This window comes from Crocodylus siamensis, chromosome 6 (genome assembly GCF_052110815.1).
Source record: "Crocodylus siamensis isolate JL-2025a chromosome 6, ASM5211081v1, whole genome shotgun sequence".
NCBI classification, from domain to species: domain Eukaryota; kingdom Metazoa; phylum Chordata; order Crocodylia; family Crocodylidae; genus Crocodylus; species Crocodylus siamensis.
In genome coordinates, this window is record NC_143400.1 from 38,298,471 (window position 1) to 38,316,322 (window position 17,852).

At 42.0% G+C, this 17,852-nt stretch overlaps 1 protein-coding gene across 2 annotated transcripts in view; it reads left to right on the plus strand.

The window, feature by feature from the left end:
• The window catches only part of ADAM28 (ADAM metallopeptidase domain 28), a 39,800-nt gene that overhangs the window by 15,496 nt on the left and 6,452 nt on the right, over window positions 1–17,852 (plus strand). For both annotated transcript variants that reach the window (XM_090051693.1, XM_090051694.1), the window contains exons 7-17: window positions 165–227; window positions 2,868–2,939; window positions 4,395–4,564; window positions 6,269–6,353; window positions 9,359–9,489; window positions 10,857–11,034; window positions 12,297–12,386; window positions 14,029–14,224; window positions 16,058–16,160; window positions 17,077–17,233; window positions 17,335–17,415. In XM_090051693.1, the coding sequence (XP_089907819.1) occupies window positions 165–227; window positions 2,868–2,939; window positions 4,395–4,564; window positions 6,269–6,353; window positions 9,359–9,489; window positions 10,857–11,034; window positions 12,297–12,386; window positions 14,029–14,224; window positions 16,058–16,160; window positions 17,077–17,233; window positions 17,335–17,415 (1,326 nt within the window). The remainder of the gene's footprint in view (window positions 1–164; window positions 228–2,867; window positions 2,940–4,394; window positions 4,565–6,268; window positions 6,354–9,358; window positions 9,490–10,856; window positions 11,035–12,296; window positions 12,387–14,028; window positions 14,225–16,057; window positions 16,161–17,076; window positions 17,234–17,334; window positions 17,416–17,852) is intronic.

Sequence of the window (17,852 nt, forward strand, 5' to 3'; positions counted from 1 at the left end):
GGACAGCTATCCTGTTAGTTCCTCAGCTGTAAAATGGAGGCAACAGCATTGCTGCTCTGAGGAACTTAGATAGAGGAACTACTTTATTATAAAATATTCTTCTAGAATCTTAAGTGGGAAGGTTGAGATAGTTGCTAATAATCTTTTAAAAATGCTTTCTTCAGAAACAAAAATACCTGAAAGCAAGAAAATATATTGAATTCTACGTAGTTGCAGACAATGCCATGGTGAGTATTCAAAAAACACTTAATTTTACCTTTACAAACACAATGCGTGGGACTGTAAAAGCATTCAGAGTGGGCATGATTATGTTCCCTTGAACATCAGTGCAAGTTTTACTACTGACTTCAAGGAGGAGCAATTAAACCAATAAAAGCATCCTATGAAGGTGTGAAACTTGGAATGGACAACAAGGTGTGTCACAAATAAGGCTCACTATCCACCAGCTGCTCCAAGGCCTGTAGATCCCAGTCGCCCTGGTGACCCCAGAGGGATTCTGGGGAGTGCATCTCAGTATCTGCACAGAGCACCTTGCAGATCAGATCATAAGTTTGTGAACTACCAAAGAACGCTTTGTTCCCATTACCTTTAGCAAGTAAGTTCAGCAGCACATTGCAAAGCTGGGCCACTCTTGAGTAGAGGACACAGGGAGGACTGCAAAGAGAGGCATTTAGGGTCAGCAAGGTATTTATGAGATATGTAAGGGCTTGCAAACAAGGAAGGAGATTTTGAATACAGAGAATAACATACAGCTGGTTTTTGATCCTGTTATGCAAGTAGGATATGGATATAAAAACAGTTCTGATCCTAAAAACACTTAAAGACATGACTAATTTTAAGCACAAGTATAGTCTTAGTTGCAGGCAACAGAAACACCAATGGGCTACCCGTTTTTGTATATAGGATCAGATTCACAGCTCATGATAGCTTTGATAGTGGGGTTTTAAATTTACTCATTCTTCAGCATCATATTTAAAATCCATCGGGTCCAATACTTTCCAATTCATGGAATTATATCATGGGTAAATTGGTTTCCACTATCTAAACAGCAGAATAACTGGAAAGGCAAATCACCTTGGCATGAAAAGGAAGAAAAAGTAGACAAGTAGACCTAGTCCATAGTTTCTAAGAAAGCTGTGAAAGCATAGCACTTCCATCAGATGGCCCAGTTTTCAGGGGGGAAGTTTACTTAGGCTCCAACATTTGCCAAATGCAGAAACTTGACACTGGCCCAAGAGCAATTTCTTTTAAAGTAATTTTCATAAAACTTGCTGTTACCATTTGTTTTTATGTTCTAAAAGCCACATTCTCATATGCTCTAAGGCCTCTTTATATTATTCTGGCAGTGTAAAGGGACCTTAAAATGGGAGGAAGTAAACTTTATACCTGCTATAAGGCCCCTTACACTGCTACAACAGTGTTGTCACATAAGAATGAGAATCAGTCCTTTAAAATGACAGGAAGAAAACCAAATCTATCTGAACTCGGGGGAATTTTCTGCTTTTGTGCTGAACCCTTGAAGTCTCTAGAGAGTTGCCTAAACTATGGCAACAGAATGCTAAGTTGTGCCACGGAGAAAAGCAGCCCTGCCCACCCACTCCTTCCATGCATCAGTCCGAGATGTGAGGTGCTAAGGACACCCTGGAGCTGCCCCCAGCACTGTGCACACAAGTGACAGCATAGGGTCACTCAGAACACAATCCTCTCTTCAGCTGCAATTGTGTAAACTGGAATTAAATTAAGTGCTGGGGACTTACCTTGGGGGAAAATGGATATAAATGGCATCAGAATAAGGTCTTAAGTATTTACCTTCTATATAACTTCTCTTTACTTTCTTTGGTCCCAATGCTTCTATCATATAGGACACCCAATCAAAAGACCATTAAGTCAAGGAAACAGTATTTCCATTGGCTTTAAGGGGTTTCAGATAAGACCTGAAAGGTTTATTACAATGAATAATCTAACTAATTTTATATTGGCAAACACTTGTGGTAAGAAGTGCTCAATCTGATAATAAATTTAGCAAGCCTCGGGTATTTATAGTTATCTTAGCCTCTAAGCACTGACTTAAAAATATTGTTACTGTAAATGAGCAGACCAGGTCAGATCAGATCCTAAGTTACTGTAAGTGTCTGCAGACTAGCTTATGTATCATTTAAAATCTAGAAACGGAGCTTACATACTACATAGGCATGGTGTTGAGACGCTGCACAGATTCAGCTACCTTCCACCGGAAGCATTTTGAAATATATTCACAAGGCCAGCCCTTGGCTTAAGGTTAAATGAACACCTGAAAAATGCACAGAGGGGATCAGGAAAGGCTGAAAGAACTAGAGCTGTTCATTCTAGAGAAGAAAAGACTGAGGTGAGGATTTGAAAGCACCTTGAAATACCTGAAGGGGAATTATAAAAAGGATAGAGACAGACTTTTGCCTGTGGCTGTAGGGGACAGGATTAATACCAGTGGCCTCAAACTGCATCAGAGGAAATTTAGGTTGGAGATTAGGAGAACGTTCTCACTACGAGAGTGGTTAAATGTTGGAACAGGCTACCTAAAGAAGTTGTGTAATCTCCATCCCTGGGCATTTTTAAGAGGATGGTTAGACAGTTACTCAACTGAGATGATCCTGCCTTGAGCAGGTGCGTGGACTAGATGACCTCATGAGGCCCTTCCAGCTCTGCTTTCTTACGATCCTATATGAAATGAATGTTTGATGAAATGGGAAACTGAGATCAGAAGTTACTGTACTTTAAAAAATACCATCACTTTGCGAAACGGTTTAATTTGAAATGTTCAAAATCATTTCTTCTAATCACTTTTGATTTTTCTTATCCAGCTACTGATGATTTTCTATTTATTCTTGCAGTATAAAAAGTACAAGTACAGTGTCCCAAGTGTAAAGGCAAGAGTGTTTGAAATAGTCAACTACGTCAACACGGTAAGTTCAATTTGTTGAGTAATACTGCCTAAAATTTATGGATTCTTCTCTGGGAATGTGAGCATTTTTTTGTATTTAGGAAATAAATAATTTCAGATTCACTGGCACTTATGAGAGTGAATAAATCAAACAAAGGTCCAAATTAAAAAAAAAAAATGAAAGAGGTATTTGTCCCTTCATGTTTATAACAGCAAGAGAACTGCAGTATCAAACAAATAACTTAAGCCTGGAGACAGAGCCTCATTCTATACATTTCACAATGTCAACTGCACATTTAAGGGTGCACTCAGTTCCATCCGCCAAGTTATTAACAGAGATATGATGAAGTACTGGACCCAGACAACAGACCGTTATAGAGCTCTGACAGACAAACAGCTTCCCGCTCTAACTTATGACTTTTCACAGAAAGCGCCATGAGTTAGACTGATCCCCCACCCCTCCCCATCCAATAGATGTTCACTGTTGGTTCAGGGAAGGGTGAGGGGGAGAGGCTTTGGAGCTGATCCAGCTGAGGAGCTGCCTGCCTGCAGCGTCTCTCCCCTAGCCCTGCCCTGCCTCTACTCCCAGCTCTGGTGCTGTCTGCAGGATGGGAGAGAGGAGTGTGGGGGGGAGCTCCAGGCTGGGGGTCTCCAATATACCCTCCCCACCCTCCAGCTCAAGCTGGGCAAACCTCAGTATGCAGCTCGCTCCCCTCCCTTCTCCCCTTCCCATCCTGCAGACAGCACTTGGTGAGGGGCTGAGCTACATCAATACAGCCCTGATCACATGCAGGGACTGACAGAAGTTAGTAAAGATGCTCTGCTTTGGAGTACCCGAAGGTGAGGGTTAATTTGTCACTCCATCAGGCACTTTTAAAGTACTTTGAAGCCATACACTTTGGTCTGGGCATAGCTGTAGAGCGCTTTCAGGGAGCCAATTGTATGACAAATATCACTTCTGTCAGTGCCCATAGAGTCCCACTTGATACCTCTTCCCAGTCGGATATGATGCATAACGATGCAACCAGCTGGGTATCCAAATTCCGGTAGTTTCATCTAGACTGTATTTCCTCAACTTAATAATGAGAAAGACATCCTTAACTAAATCAAATATATTAAAGAAGGGTTTATGGCTCATTATCTTAGCAGTTGTTATTAAAAACTGCTTAATGCTTGTTGAAAAGACAGGGTGCATGCTTTATTTCTCTTAAATGCAAATTTTTTCAAAATTACTGTTAGAATTTCCAACTGTGAATTTTTCTGTATTTGGCTGAAAAAATGGGGGAATCTTTTCCCCAACAATTTGAAGATTTTTGTGTTTCAAAGTTTTGTTGGACTTCTAAAATGCAGAAAAGTTCACTCTTTGGAAATGATCACATTTTGAGCACTCACAATGGATTTATTATCAGAAAATGTCCTTTGTTTCTGAAAAACTTAAGTGTTTACTGCTAACATCAGTGATGTCTCCTCATTTCAGGTTTATAAAATGATAAATATTCATGTGGCACTAACTGGCATAGAAATCTGGTCAGATAGAGACAGAATAGCTGTGAATTCATCTGCGAGCGACACCTTACAAAAATTTTCATCGTGGCGTGTTTCAGATCTGCTGGAGCGGAAGAGACATGACAACAGTCAGCTACTCACGTATGTGTCATGTTCTCTCCCAATGGTATTTCCAAACATGTCCAAGGGGTGTGTTTTTAAAATTTCTTTACAGATAACCCAAACAAACAATCTCTAAAGCTGAAAACAAACATCTGTTTTGTGCCACCATAGTAATGTTTAGGGTGCACAAAGCAAAAGCCTATGCCCTTTGTGACCTCCAAATGCCTTTGTTTGTGGCTACAACAAAAGACAGTAGTAATTTGTGCAACTTTTTCATGCCCGACATCTATTTGCTTTATGGTGCAAGAGCATGGGCAGCCTGGAGCTGCCTGCATCCACCATCCACCCTGGACAAGTACTTCCAGGGCTTGACAGACCTGGCCCTATGAATTCCAATGAAAAATCAGGCTTCTCAAGCCCTGGGAGCACCTGGCCAGCTTTCCCTTCTTACAGAGACGTGTCCCCAGAGCACATCTCTGCAAGCAAAGAACATGTCCCCTATTGTCCCACGTGATCAACAGGCAGTAAAGCGGGGACATGCATTTTGCCCAGTGAAATGGAGCAGCTGTGCTAGGCCATATCCCAGCCCAGATGATCCACATCACTTGGCAACCTCTATTTATATCCTAAGGGACTTTGTTTTATACTTTCAGACACTGAATTGTTGCATGCATAAATGGAAAGGGCAAGATCTAAGTCCCAACAAAGTCACTGGGGCTAAGTACAGACGGTCCAAAAGCCCAAGGCTGGATAGATTCAGTCTTTGCAGGTTAGTCTAAGCTGAGTAGACTGAGCCAATAAACAAGGAAACAGGCATTTACTTTAGATTCCAGAAATGTAGCCACATGCCTGCAATGGCCTAGGCTAGAAGCCAGGGCACACTAGAGCACTCTTCCCTGCTGGGCTCAGGGGAAGGGGCTGAGGGGGAAGTGCAAAGCATCCTGGGAAGCTGGGGGACTGTGAGTTCATTTGAATCTGGAGGGGATCTGGGACAGAAGTTCAGTAAACCATTTTAACCCAAATCAGTTTAGACTGATACTACATCCATCCAGGTTTATTTAAAACAATTTTGGCCACTTTGAAGCTGTTTATGTACACTGAACTTCTGTTGTGTTACAGATTTGAAACTGTTTCTGATCAGTTAACCCAGTTTATGTGTAATTTCTGTCCCTAGCCTGGGAGTTTTATGACTGGCTCCAGTGAAATCAGTTGATCATAACTGGATTTCAAGATAAGAAGAAACCATAATGTCCATGTAGTTTGGCTTAATGCACAACACAGGAATACCAGAAAATGTGTTTTCCTAGTATGACTACATTACCATTAAGATTCTGTGAGCAAATCTCATGGCCCAGGGCTTTTGTTGATCCTCTTCAGAGGCCAAGCATTTTCTTCCCTTAATGGACAATAGGACAGATGTATTTTAGGGACTTTTTTCCCCCCACTCACTTTTTCCTCAAGTGTCAGGGATTAGACATGGCTAACCACAGGATACAAAGCAGGGGGTCACTGTTCTGAAGTGGTACAGAAAGTTTTCCTTCTTATATGACATGCTGAAGTCCAAATGATAGCTTGGTTTAACTGTCAGAAGAAACTTTACCCAGGCCACGTTGGCTTGTCTAAAAATCTCCTCCCACTCCTTGATTGGTCCTACCTCTTCAGTTCCATTAAAAATAGCACCAGTATCATCAGGTTTGCAATGAATCATTATGTTTCACATTGTAACTTTTTTGTTTTGTACAGAGGGATTCACTTCCAAAAGGGAACAGTAGGACTGGCCTTTGTGGGAACCATGTGCAGTACCCATCATTCTGCAGGTGTTATTGAGGTCTGATTTGCCTTTTTAGCAGTTAAATAGCGTTTAACCAGGATGCAATCTTTGTAAGAATGAATAACAGAGCATTTTTGATGCACTTTGGTAATACATTCCATTGCCTAATCACTAAGGAAGTGTGTACAGCGCTATTTATTTGTAAACTGAATGTGAGGGTCAAAGCAATCCTATACAAATTGTTGTAAAAGAAACAGATACATGTTTTGACTCTGATGAGCAAATCACAATTTTAGTTTTATTAAAACTAGAAATAAACAAACTGCTTTGTAAATGAATGAATGGTTTGGAAAAGAAATAAGAAATAGCCATGGGACTAAGCAAGAACTCTAGATTTAAAGCCTACCACTGAATACTGGGAAAGTTCACTTTTGAAGTCAGAGTCTGAGTCTGCTCTCACTAAGAACAGAACCAAAACATCAAGGCCAAACACTCCCTGATCTTTGATGAAATTCAGTTTTGTGAACCCTTTAAAATGCCTGGGGTCCTAGATGTAACAAAGTGAAGGGTAATGTCTGAAATAATGCAGTGTGTTCATCTTGACTTCTATTAAGTTCCATTATCAATGTTATCTGGACTTCTATCTAAGAGAAACTTTGTGCCAATAGGGCTAAGATGTCTTGATATAGTATCATAGCAAGTGCATGCAATATTAAAGATTGTGTGGTGGGATAAAAAGTAAAAGTGCTGTTGTTTTGGATGACCGGTATTCTGCATTTGCTATGATACGTTAGAGAGACAGAGCATGCGTCTGTATGTGCAATTAATGTGACTGAATATACTCCAGTTCAATCTAAGCCAGAGTAAACTAATCCTGGAGTCACCATCTACACATGTGTTTAAGTACGGTAATTTACTGCACTGCCGGATGCCACTTGTATCTGACAGTGCAGTAAATTAGTCTACTGCACCCTAACTGCTGCACACATGTAGACAGTAATGCCTTAGTGTGCAGCAAATAAGTCTACCCTCCCCCCCAAAATGTCTTGTGTGGACATGCCTAGGGGGAACAAATGAATGAAAAAAAGTACCAACAGGGTAAAAAATTAAAATTAGGATTGTCAACAAAGAAATTTCAAAAAAAATTAAGGGATTTAGGTGTCAAAATCTCATAGAAACGGCATGACAATGCTGCCTCTACACCAAAAGTTATACCACTATTACTATACATAAGTGGCACTAGAAAATATTATTTGCGGGGGGGTGGCTGGTGCAGAGTGCATCTGCCCGACTCCGCCCCTCTCTCCCACAGGGCCAGTCCAGGGCTAGCACATGCTGAGGCTGTGCACACAGTGGCAGAAGAGCACACGGCAGGGGTGCTGGGTGTGGTGCTGCAGCAACAGTGGCGCTGAAGCCACTGTCGCAGGCCCAGTTTGGGGGGCACTAAGCCCTGTTAGCCCCGGCCTTCCACTGCCTATGTTACTATGGTAGTTAGAGGTGTGAACTTTTAACTGACAAAAGTTATTTAGTATAAACCCAAAGGAAACACCAGAGTATTATATTGGTGGTAAAACTTAGTTCTCAAACTGAAATAAGTTATATTAATATAAACACTATACTGGTATAAATAGCTGTTTTATATCTATTTTATATTAGTTTAATTGTATTAGCAGTATGGTAGGTGTATCGCTTTAACCTTAGTGGTGTACTATGGACTAGCAAAACTCTCTAATATGGAAAAACTTTAGGCTTCTTTAAAATATCTACTCTAGGGAAACATCCAGACAAACAAAGATATAACACTGAGTTAAATAATTTAAATGCTCTTCAATGAAGGTATAGTAAAATAAACATTAAGACTTCCTTTCCAATTTTAAATTATGTAATTAATAGCTTCATCTTACCTGTTTTATAAAAATAGACACTAGTGCTGTGTGCAGCTTTGGGTGGTGACTCCATTTGGAGGAGATTTGGCCCAATTCAGTGGCTGAATCTCTGAATCTGAATTGAACTGGGGACCAGTTAATAGGTCTGAATCAATTCAAAGCTCTCCAAATCTTCAGAAGAGATTCAGAGAGCTGTGATGATTTGGACAGTCCGTGGTGGGTGCAGCAGGGAGCTGCAGCCAGACTCCAAGTTGGTAACTACTAGGGGTGAGGGAGGCAACCACGAGGGGACCCCTGCCAGTCCCTTGACCCCCGCCCACTCCCTCAGCCCCTCCATGGCTGCCCCGTCCGCCCTAGCTCCCAGCATTTTAAAAAGCAGCCCCAGTGCTCACCAGGTGCTCCCTGGTGAGGGGGTGATCCCTGCTGCCCCACACTTTCCCATGCTGCATGGGGGGCTCCACACAAGCCCCCTGACCCCCCCTTCTCCCCCGCCCCCCCCATGTACCCTGCCTGGGCCAGCTCTGTCCCTTTAAGAAAAAAAAAAAAAGAATAGCCCCCGGATTCACTGCTCCTGCAGCAGCCTCGGCGCTTCGGGGGGCTCATGCAGAGCCCCCCACATGGTGCAGGGCAGCGGGGCTTGCCCCCACTGGCAGGATCAGTGAGTGCAAGGCTTTTCTCATTTTTTTTTTTTCTTAAAGGGCCATAACTGGCCCAGGTGGGGCACCCGTGAGGGCCTGGGGGAATAAGGAGTGGGGGCTCGGGGGGCTTGTGAATAGTCCTCCATGGGGCAGTGGGAGTGGCGGGGATTGCCCCCCACCCCCTGTGGGGGTTCCAAAGAGCCAGGAGCTGGGGCAGGCGGGAAAGCCATTGCCAGGCTGCATGGAAGGACCCGGCTGATTTGGAGATTCGCATATTCAGCAGCAGCTGAACCTCTGAATCAGATTCGACTAAATCATTTGGGACAGTGATTCGAATCACCGAATTGAACCACTGTCCCCCAAATCGGCCAGATCCAAAGCAAATACTAGCCGCTTCACACAGGCCTCATAGACACACACATGTATATGGGAATTCCTACGTCTTAGTTATTCAGTTTTTCTTTCTCCTCCCACCGCCCCCCGCTTCTAAAAACAGTAACAACTTTGTAGAACTATCTGTTTGTTCCCTTTGTCACAGGACCATAGCAGCAATCCAATTGCAGTTGGAGCAACTGTAGCACATGAGATGGGCCATAACCTTGGCATGAATCATGACGCCAGCCACTGCAAATGCAATTCTCAGTCTTGTATCATGACAGCAACACTCAGGTGAAGCTTTTACATTTGCAGACCAGCAGAGTTTGTGATTGCATTAAATTAATACAGCTGTAGTAAATTGTGGGCCTAAACCAAATTCCTTGCGGTCAATGAAGTATTTTTATTTGCTTCCCAGAGCACTGCATAAGGGTTTGAACCTACTATTTTAAAAACAGACTAGTGATTTTATGTGCCTTCTTCTATGGGTGTGCAACTGGGGATTTCCTTGAAAAGGCCTGATTTCAGAAAGAGCTCAGGCAATGGCTTTTTGAAATACAGGTCCTGATAGTCCTCAAGCTGGGACTGTTTGAAATGGAAGCAGTCAAAACTCACAACGGCAGACAGAACATCCTTGTGATGTTCGTCTCCCGCTGACAAAGGCTTATCTGTAAATGATTAAAATAACCGTTTCTTCCTGTGGAATGAACAACCCAAAAACCAACAATCTTGTGAATACTTCTGTAATGCCTTGTGGTGAGACAGAACTTACCCAATCTGTGCAAGACATGCATTTTTTTCATATCCTGAAAGTGGACTTTGCAATTAAAACAGTGGATTTATTTTATATAGTGAAACTTGCACTTCCGATAAGCACACGTCAAGCACCCTGAGGTTCCCAGTACAATTTGATTTAACTTGAGTTAAAACACATTAAACAAAGACCCTACTTTTCTCTTAGGCAACCTATTTGCATTTTATTAAAATGGGCTTGCTGCATTTTTTCCAGGAAACCCATCAATACTGTGTTGATTCAGTGCCCATTAAAGTCAACAGAAAAATTCCCAATGACTTTTATGGGCTTTGGAACAGGTCCCAGATGAATAATGTTTGTGTAATCCATACTTAAACACTCTTGATGCATGCCATTCTATTGTGACTCACACTCTGTGTTTTGATGTCCCCCTACTGATTTTCTTGGAAACTCTGCATTCTTTATTTACTTCTCTTTTTCTTATCTGCTCATTTGCTCTTTCTCCTATGTCTAAAGAGTGGTTGAGGATTTTTTTTTCTTTTGTTAATAACAGTAACTGGACAGGATATTCAGAGCTGAGTTTGAAAAATAACTAATCTTGCTGCCATGGGACAATAGTAGGGAAAAGCTGAGCTTCTAAGGGTGACCCTGCTACTATTTTGTAATGCTCCAGGAAATGGAGATGATTTCTGTAGGGTGTTCATTACCTCTAAAATGGTTACCTTTTTAAACTTTTCCCTCCCAAAATATTTTAAAAACTTAGAAATTTTACTTACTGAGTTTGTGAAAAGTATCCTATAGGCGACTAACTGGGTTAGGGCATTCATTTCATTCAGATTCCAAATGGCATTGCTTTGCCCAGCTATACTCTTGGCAATAATTGAAACATGTTGGTTCATGTCTACAGCTACCAAATCCCCAGGGAATTCAGCTCATGCAGCCTGCAAGCATACGAGCAATATATTTTGAGCAAGATGCCATCCTGTCTCCTCAACGTTCCTGAACGACAAAACATAGTAGCACCCCCTGTTTGTGGGAATAACTTCATAGAGGAAGGAGAGGACTGTGACTGTGGAACTCCTGAGGTATGCAGGAATAGTTTTGAAAAATGTTGTACATATACGTAACACCACAGAAGCTCTGGGTCTTTGAACATAACCTACATAACCTAATATTATTTTGATAGATATTTACAAAATCACCTTACTGTTGTACAATAAGTCCTGCTTACTAGAGGGCTTGAGAGACATCTGCAGCTTTCTGTAACTTGAGGGTAGGATAAAGGGACTCCAGTGCAACTGGAAATCAGGCCCTTTGTCTTCTGCCCTGAGAAATGTAGGACCCCATAGAAAGGCAGGCTACTCACTTTGCAAAAGTGAATCTTCAGTGAATGGACCCTCAGGTGACATCTACTTAATCTTTGAATAACCCTGAGTTCAGTAAAGAATTACATTTTGGTAAGCTTTGCACATGTTTCTGACTTAAACCTAGAAGAATTAGGGTAGACTCAAGTGGTCATTACCATGGAAGCACCTTCTTTGCTCTCTCCTACTTCTACAATCGGCACTACCAGCAGTTCTCCATGGAGTATTCAAGCAAATGTCATAAGCCAAAATATAGTGGAGCCTAAAAACTCATTTGGAAATGTATTTCAACCATTCTAAAAGGAACCCATGTCAGAATGACAGGCATATACACAGCAATGTATATATATATACCTGTGTATATACACAGGTATATACACAGCAATCCAGACACTGGATGGCATCTTGTATAGAGAAACCCAAGCTAGCTTTAAACTAGGTCACCTAGCACAGCAGCATTGGCCTCCATGAGAGCTACCCCATCCCATCCCACTCTTAGAGTAATTACTTGGCAGTTCATACCTGGGCTGCTAGTGTCACACTGCTGTGTGAACTCAAGCTAGCTAAATTATAGCAAGCTTGGATATGTCCACTTGAGCTGCAGTCACTTGCCATCTGCAATGCAATATAGCCAATATCTGTTCTGAACAGAACTCCTGAATGTTGAGTCCAGAAGAAGTCATACACTGGTTATGTCAGAATAAGGCAGAAATGTCTCATGGGAAGGAATAAAATCAGCAGTTTTCTCAATCCTGTAGTTTCATAATTAACCACACAGCAGCTAAGAACATTTAGTATCAGATTTCTTCACTGTACAAAAAATATTTGTGATGCAGTTGTGTTGCACAGATCCATCTCTTGGTCTCTCTAAGCTAATATGAGGCTGTCCTACTGAAAACGTGCTAATACTAGGTGTGCTATGGGGGAACCAAAATACGACGCACTGTGCTGTACCAGTAATGTTACCTATGAACATTTCACAGGAATGCACAAATGTCTGCTGTGAAGCCGCAACATGTAAACTGAAGCCAAATGCTGTATGTGGATATGGAGAGTGCTGTGAAAACTGCCAAGTGAGATGCTTCTTCATTCACATTTATTCTGCAGTTACTCGAGGTTTTTGGGGTGTTGAGTCAAACAAGTGCCAGCAAAATGGCACTGTGGCTGTTAGCATTTTTCACTGTGGTAGCATCATAATAATAACCAGGCCTTGCCTATCCCAAGCATTTTCTACTGGAGTTTTTCAAAGTACTCCACAGAAATTAATTTGGTCTTTCAAAACTCCTGACCACTGCCCATTGTTTTGTTCAGTTTCCCGGGGCAGGTTTTGGGAAACTGATGTTCCACCAGCCAGATCCTCAGCTGATGCAAACAGGCAAGTCTTAGAAGAGAGTGTAAACAGGCCTAACCCCAGATGAGGATTTCACCCAAGCAGTTACTGTGACTCATACAGTAAGTCTGAGGCAGAAATGGGAAATAAGATACATTTCATAGCTATGCCTCAACCACAGAGCTGCTCATTTCCTTCCTATTAAGTCATGTGAGAACAGCACTTTATTAAAGACAAAGAAATCACAACAGGTCTCTGCTCCAAGCAGATTCAAATCCAGACTGGACATTACACAGTGAGATACGAACAAGAAAGGATGCATGGCAACTGGTCTATGTGACAAGGGTTTGTTAGTATAATAGCTCCATTTTGCAGGGAGCGTGAAAAGATCACACCCCCTGGCCAGGGAAACTATGCCAGCAAACCCTCCCTTTCTCCCCCAGTCACACACACACACACACACACACACACACACACACACACACACACACACACACACACACACTTTCATGCAGTTATACTAGCCAAAGGAAGTTTCTATCAGATTCACAAATGTCATTCAGATGGGTGGTGCAAACATTTGGGGGGCAGGAAGGGACACATCTGTCTGCTGGTATACACTGTGTCCCCATGAAGGGGCATTTTGCCACAGCTCTGGTGGCAGCAGCCCCATAACCAAGATGAGCCCTGGGGCAGAGGGCAGAGGTGATGCTCCAAGTATCACTACAGCAAGTTGTACACATGCTCCAGAGCTGGCCCTGTGCAAGTCCCTTTTTCTATATAGTACAGACTGATGACATACTTGTTAACCAAATGCACCAGTGTGCAACCTCCATTGTTTTGCATCTAATGCATCTCTGATGTCCAGTTTGGTATTCAGCAAAGCATATTTTTCTAGTCTTGTGCAAAATGGCCATAGCTGCTTAACCAGGGATATCTCACTAGAAATAATTCAAGTCAGCAAATACATTTTCTGCCCCCGAGCTGAAATAATCCTCTCCTGTGATATTGTCTTAAGTGTTTCAATGCAATGGCTGATGTCCCTTTAAGATGATTCAGTAAAAGCCTTCTGTAGCTGGCAGTGGTGAGCTTATAGGAAGGCTTCTGCTGACACGGATCAGCAAGCTCATGGAAGGGGCCGAATCCGGCAGTCAGAAGTTTAATTGGAGATAAAATTCTGTCTTCACTGGGAGATATCTGAAAGGAAGGATTGCACAACGGGTCTTGTGTGGCCTGGTTTTCAGAAGTGCTAGACACTAAACCCTTGAATTTAGTGTGCGGTATGGGCCCCCTCATGCCATTAGAGTTTTCAGTTCGTATTCATTCACATTTTAAATACGGAGGAGTGGAACGGCTAAATCTACTGTCTCTTCTCTCTGCTGCAGATTAAAAAAGGAGGAAGAATTTGCCGAGCGGCCAAAGACGAGTGTGACCTAGCTGAGACATGCACTGGTCAATCCCAGCAGTGTCCAAAGGATCGATTCCGAGTGAATGGGCACCCTTGTAAAAATGGTCAAGGTTACTGCTACATGGGGAAATGCCCCACCCAGGCTGACCAATGCATCAAAATCTGGGGATCAGGTGAGTGGATGGGTTCACAATGAAAGAATCAAATTGGGCAGACCAAAGGGTTTGAAATAAATTCTTCTTGCTGGTTATCATACACATTTCAAGAACAGGCACCTATGGGTGCATCCAGATGAGTGCTCACATGTGCTTCCCCAGGGACAAATAGCAACCGTGCATAGTTGTGCCACTGCTACTTGTGCCCAGGGAACGCCCATGCAAATGCATTGTGGCACATGGAAAGTTGCCCCTTGTGGGGTATGGCAGGCTGGGGCCAGCAGCATTCCCTGGAGCCTGGGGGTCTCCTGGGGCTCCAGCAGCTGCAATCTGGGTGCACAGAGCCCAGCCAGCCAGGCTCCTGTTTCAAGCAGTGCCCTTTTGTTTTTTTGGTGAGGTTTTTTTTTTTTTTACCCCAAGATCTCTCAGTGTCAAAAAAACCTGCTGTGCTGCAAATTAGCAGCGCAGCAAATGCTTGCATGTGCAGTTTGTAGCACTGCAGATGAGTCTGTGGTGCTGCAAACCACACGTGCGCACTCATCTGGACATGCCCCATATGTCTATATAACTGTGCTATGAAGTTGTAAAGACACGGGCTTGGTGTCTTCCAATTTTACCTTTCACAGAAATAGATAAACATGTTCCATAAAAATAAAAAAGTGCCTATCTTACAGTGAGTCCTTTTTATTGTCAGGATGAACTTATTGTTTCTCAAAGCAGACAGTGACCAGTTTCCCAGCATGGCATGAAATGTTTATAAAGTGTGAGACCACTGTTTAAATATTTTCTCCAAAGGAAGAAATCTTTAATCTTCTTCTCCATGGGGATATACAATGGAAGACAAAGGCCACAGATGCCTCTGAAAAAGAATGTGTAGAGCATTGTAGAAATAATCATACAGCTTTTTTATCTTTGTGACTAAAATAAGCACCCAAATATAACTGAATTTCAAAGAAAGTTGAGCTCCTAAGTCTTTCAAGTGTCCAAACATGAATCAGATTCAGAAACTGTCTCCAGCTCTTCTGACCCTAAATGCTTTATCTCGTTCCCCATTCCCCACTCCTGCAAAAACAAAGAAGAGTCCAATGGTTATAGACTGAAACTATATCAATAGCAGTCGTCTCAAAATTTGTAGCTGGTTTACTGTACAAGTGGTGCCTCCTCCAAAAAAATAAAAGCTTTAAAAATGCTATTCCAGTCTTTAGAGCATGGTTAACATTATTTTTATGCATCAGGTGATCCCTATAAGTCTCATGACCTTGGTACCACACTGCACGGAGACAATTCAATAGATGTATCTGGAGAAAGAGGAAGTTGGAAAGCAATTCTTAGTAAATAGGTTACTTAGTAATCTTAGTAAGACAGCTTCACATCAAGATAACTGGCAGGGTGGAGAGTCTTTGCTTGATACGAGTAGAAAACACATTGATGCAGAGATGATTATCATTCCTCATATTTGCTTAACCCACCACAGAACTGGCAGAGACGGGGAGACAAATCCCACTGCATATTATCATCAAATTCAACGTTAGGTCCTAACTAGAGAATCTTTGTAAGTGGTATTTAAAAGACAAAAATCCAGATTGCTCTCCTGACACCTGGTACCTCATATCCTTAGTGCTACTGTTATTCAACTAATAGCAATGCATGATTCAGTGGAGTGAAGCACCACTGCAAATACAATTAGATGCATGTGTTACCTGTCATTTCAAAGTGAGGGTTATTTCTCCAATAGGATGGGTCATTTCTGCAACTGATGAAGCTTACAGATCATGAAGAACAGAGGATATGACTCATGTTATATTTTTTCCCTTACTGTTCATGACTTCATCTCATTTTTCTCCTCCCCAGGTGGAAAGAAAGCTGCGGAAAATTGCTACGATACAAATAAGGATGGGGTTTATTATGGATACTGTCAAAAGGAAAATAACAAATTCCTTCCATGTGCTAACAAGTAAGTTGTTACCTCATTGCCATTAGTGGGGTTCTAGGAAAGAGAAACAATTCATGATCCTAGAATGATGTGGGAAAGGAGAACTCTACGGAGGCTTTGTGCATAAACTTTTTAACCAGGATAAAGGAGGTTATCTGCTTATTGCAAGAGAGAAGTATATTTTCTAAATGCAATTCTTATTTGGGAAAAGTGAGTCTAATGCAGTATAGTAAAAGCAAAAAAAAAAAGATTGAGCCTACATGCTTGAAATATGGCTTTGAAATGCAGTATGTCTGTATGTGTATGAAATGGTAATTTTAATTGTGTTTGTACGAAACTGGGTAATTGAGTGTTGGAGAGGGGGCAGAGCTTTTGAGCAGAACACAAAAACTGGGCTCAGTTCATTTAATCCAGCTAAGTAGTGTAAGCGTCAGCTACTCCTCGGTGAAGCCAGCAGGAACTGAGCACCAGGCTTGTTTACAAACTGGAACCAAACTATCCCAGAATATAGCTCACTTCTAGTGATTTCAAGTTCAAGTCTGTATGCAGAGACAGGGATTTGGTATTAGGTGAAAGAGGTTCATAGTTGTTAGCCGCTGGAGGGGACCTTACAGATCATTAGGTCCAGCCCCCCTAGAAAAGACTGCTGGGGTCAGATGACCCCAGCAAGGTGGGAGTCGAGATACTTTTTGAAGATTGCCAGGGTGGGTGACTGTACCACCTCTGGGAGCAGCCTGTTCCAAACCCTCAGCACTTGACTTGTAAAGAAGTTTTTCCTTATGTCTAGCCTGAAAGCGATCTTCTCTCAGTTTGTGCTCATTGTTTCTTGTCCTTCCCTGGGGGGCCTTAGTGAACAGATGCTCCCACCATTAACATTTAGTAAGTGTGCTGTGCTTCCTCACTTTTCTAGCCAATGAACTCTTTTGTTTCTACACAGAGATAAAACGTGCGGGAAGTTATTCTGTACTGGTGGATCAGACATGCCCGTGATGGGAGCCTATGTGTCTTTTGACTCATGCAAAACCAGCATCCCTCACTTTGAAAAAGAAGATATAAGCTTAGTTGATAATGGAACTAAATGTGGCAATGGCATGGTTAGTTATTCAATTCATTACTTGCTTTCCTTATGCAATTAAGAGAAGGTTATGAAAGCTGAAAGTTCCTTCTTGCTGATCATGTGTGCTTTGAATTTCAGGTGTGTAGCAATGGCATATGTCTTGACATCGAGAGAGCCTACAGGTCAACAAACTGTTCTGCCAAGTGTAGAGGACATGCTGTAAGATTTTAGCTCTACTGCAAATACTGATACGTACACATTCATGCACTCTTGCATGTGAACAGCCCAGCTGTGATGTTCTAATAATGATTATGGAAGGATTTATGTTTGTTTGTTCTTTTAAATCAAAGGGTTGGGAGTTTGTGATCAAAGGGAAAAACCCAGGAAAAATGAATCTTGGAGTTAAAGCTTCCTATAATTTCATGGGAGTAAATATAACCTAAAAATATATGAGGACTTTTGTTAAGGAAAATGCATGAAGTAAAGGGGTAAATGGTTTTAAACTGCAGCCTCATCACTGAATAGCAAATGGGACTAGAAGACAGGGGTCCTTGTTCAACTCTTGGGGTTCTGCAACTGACTTCAGGTATAACACTTCCCAAAATTGTTTCTCTCTCTGGGACTCACCTCTATCCGTACAGTGGGAATCATCATGC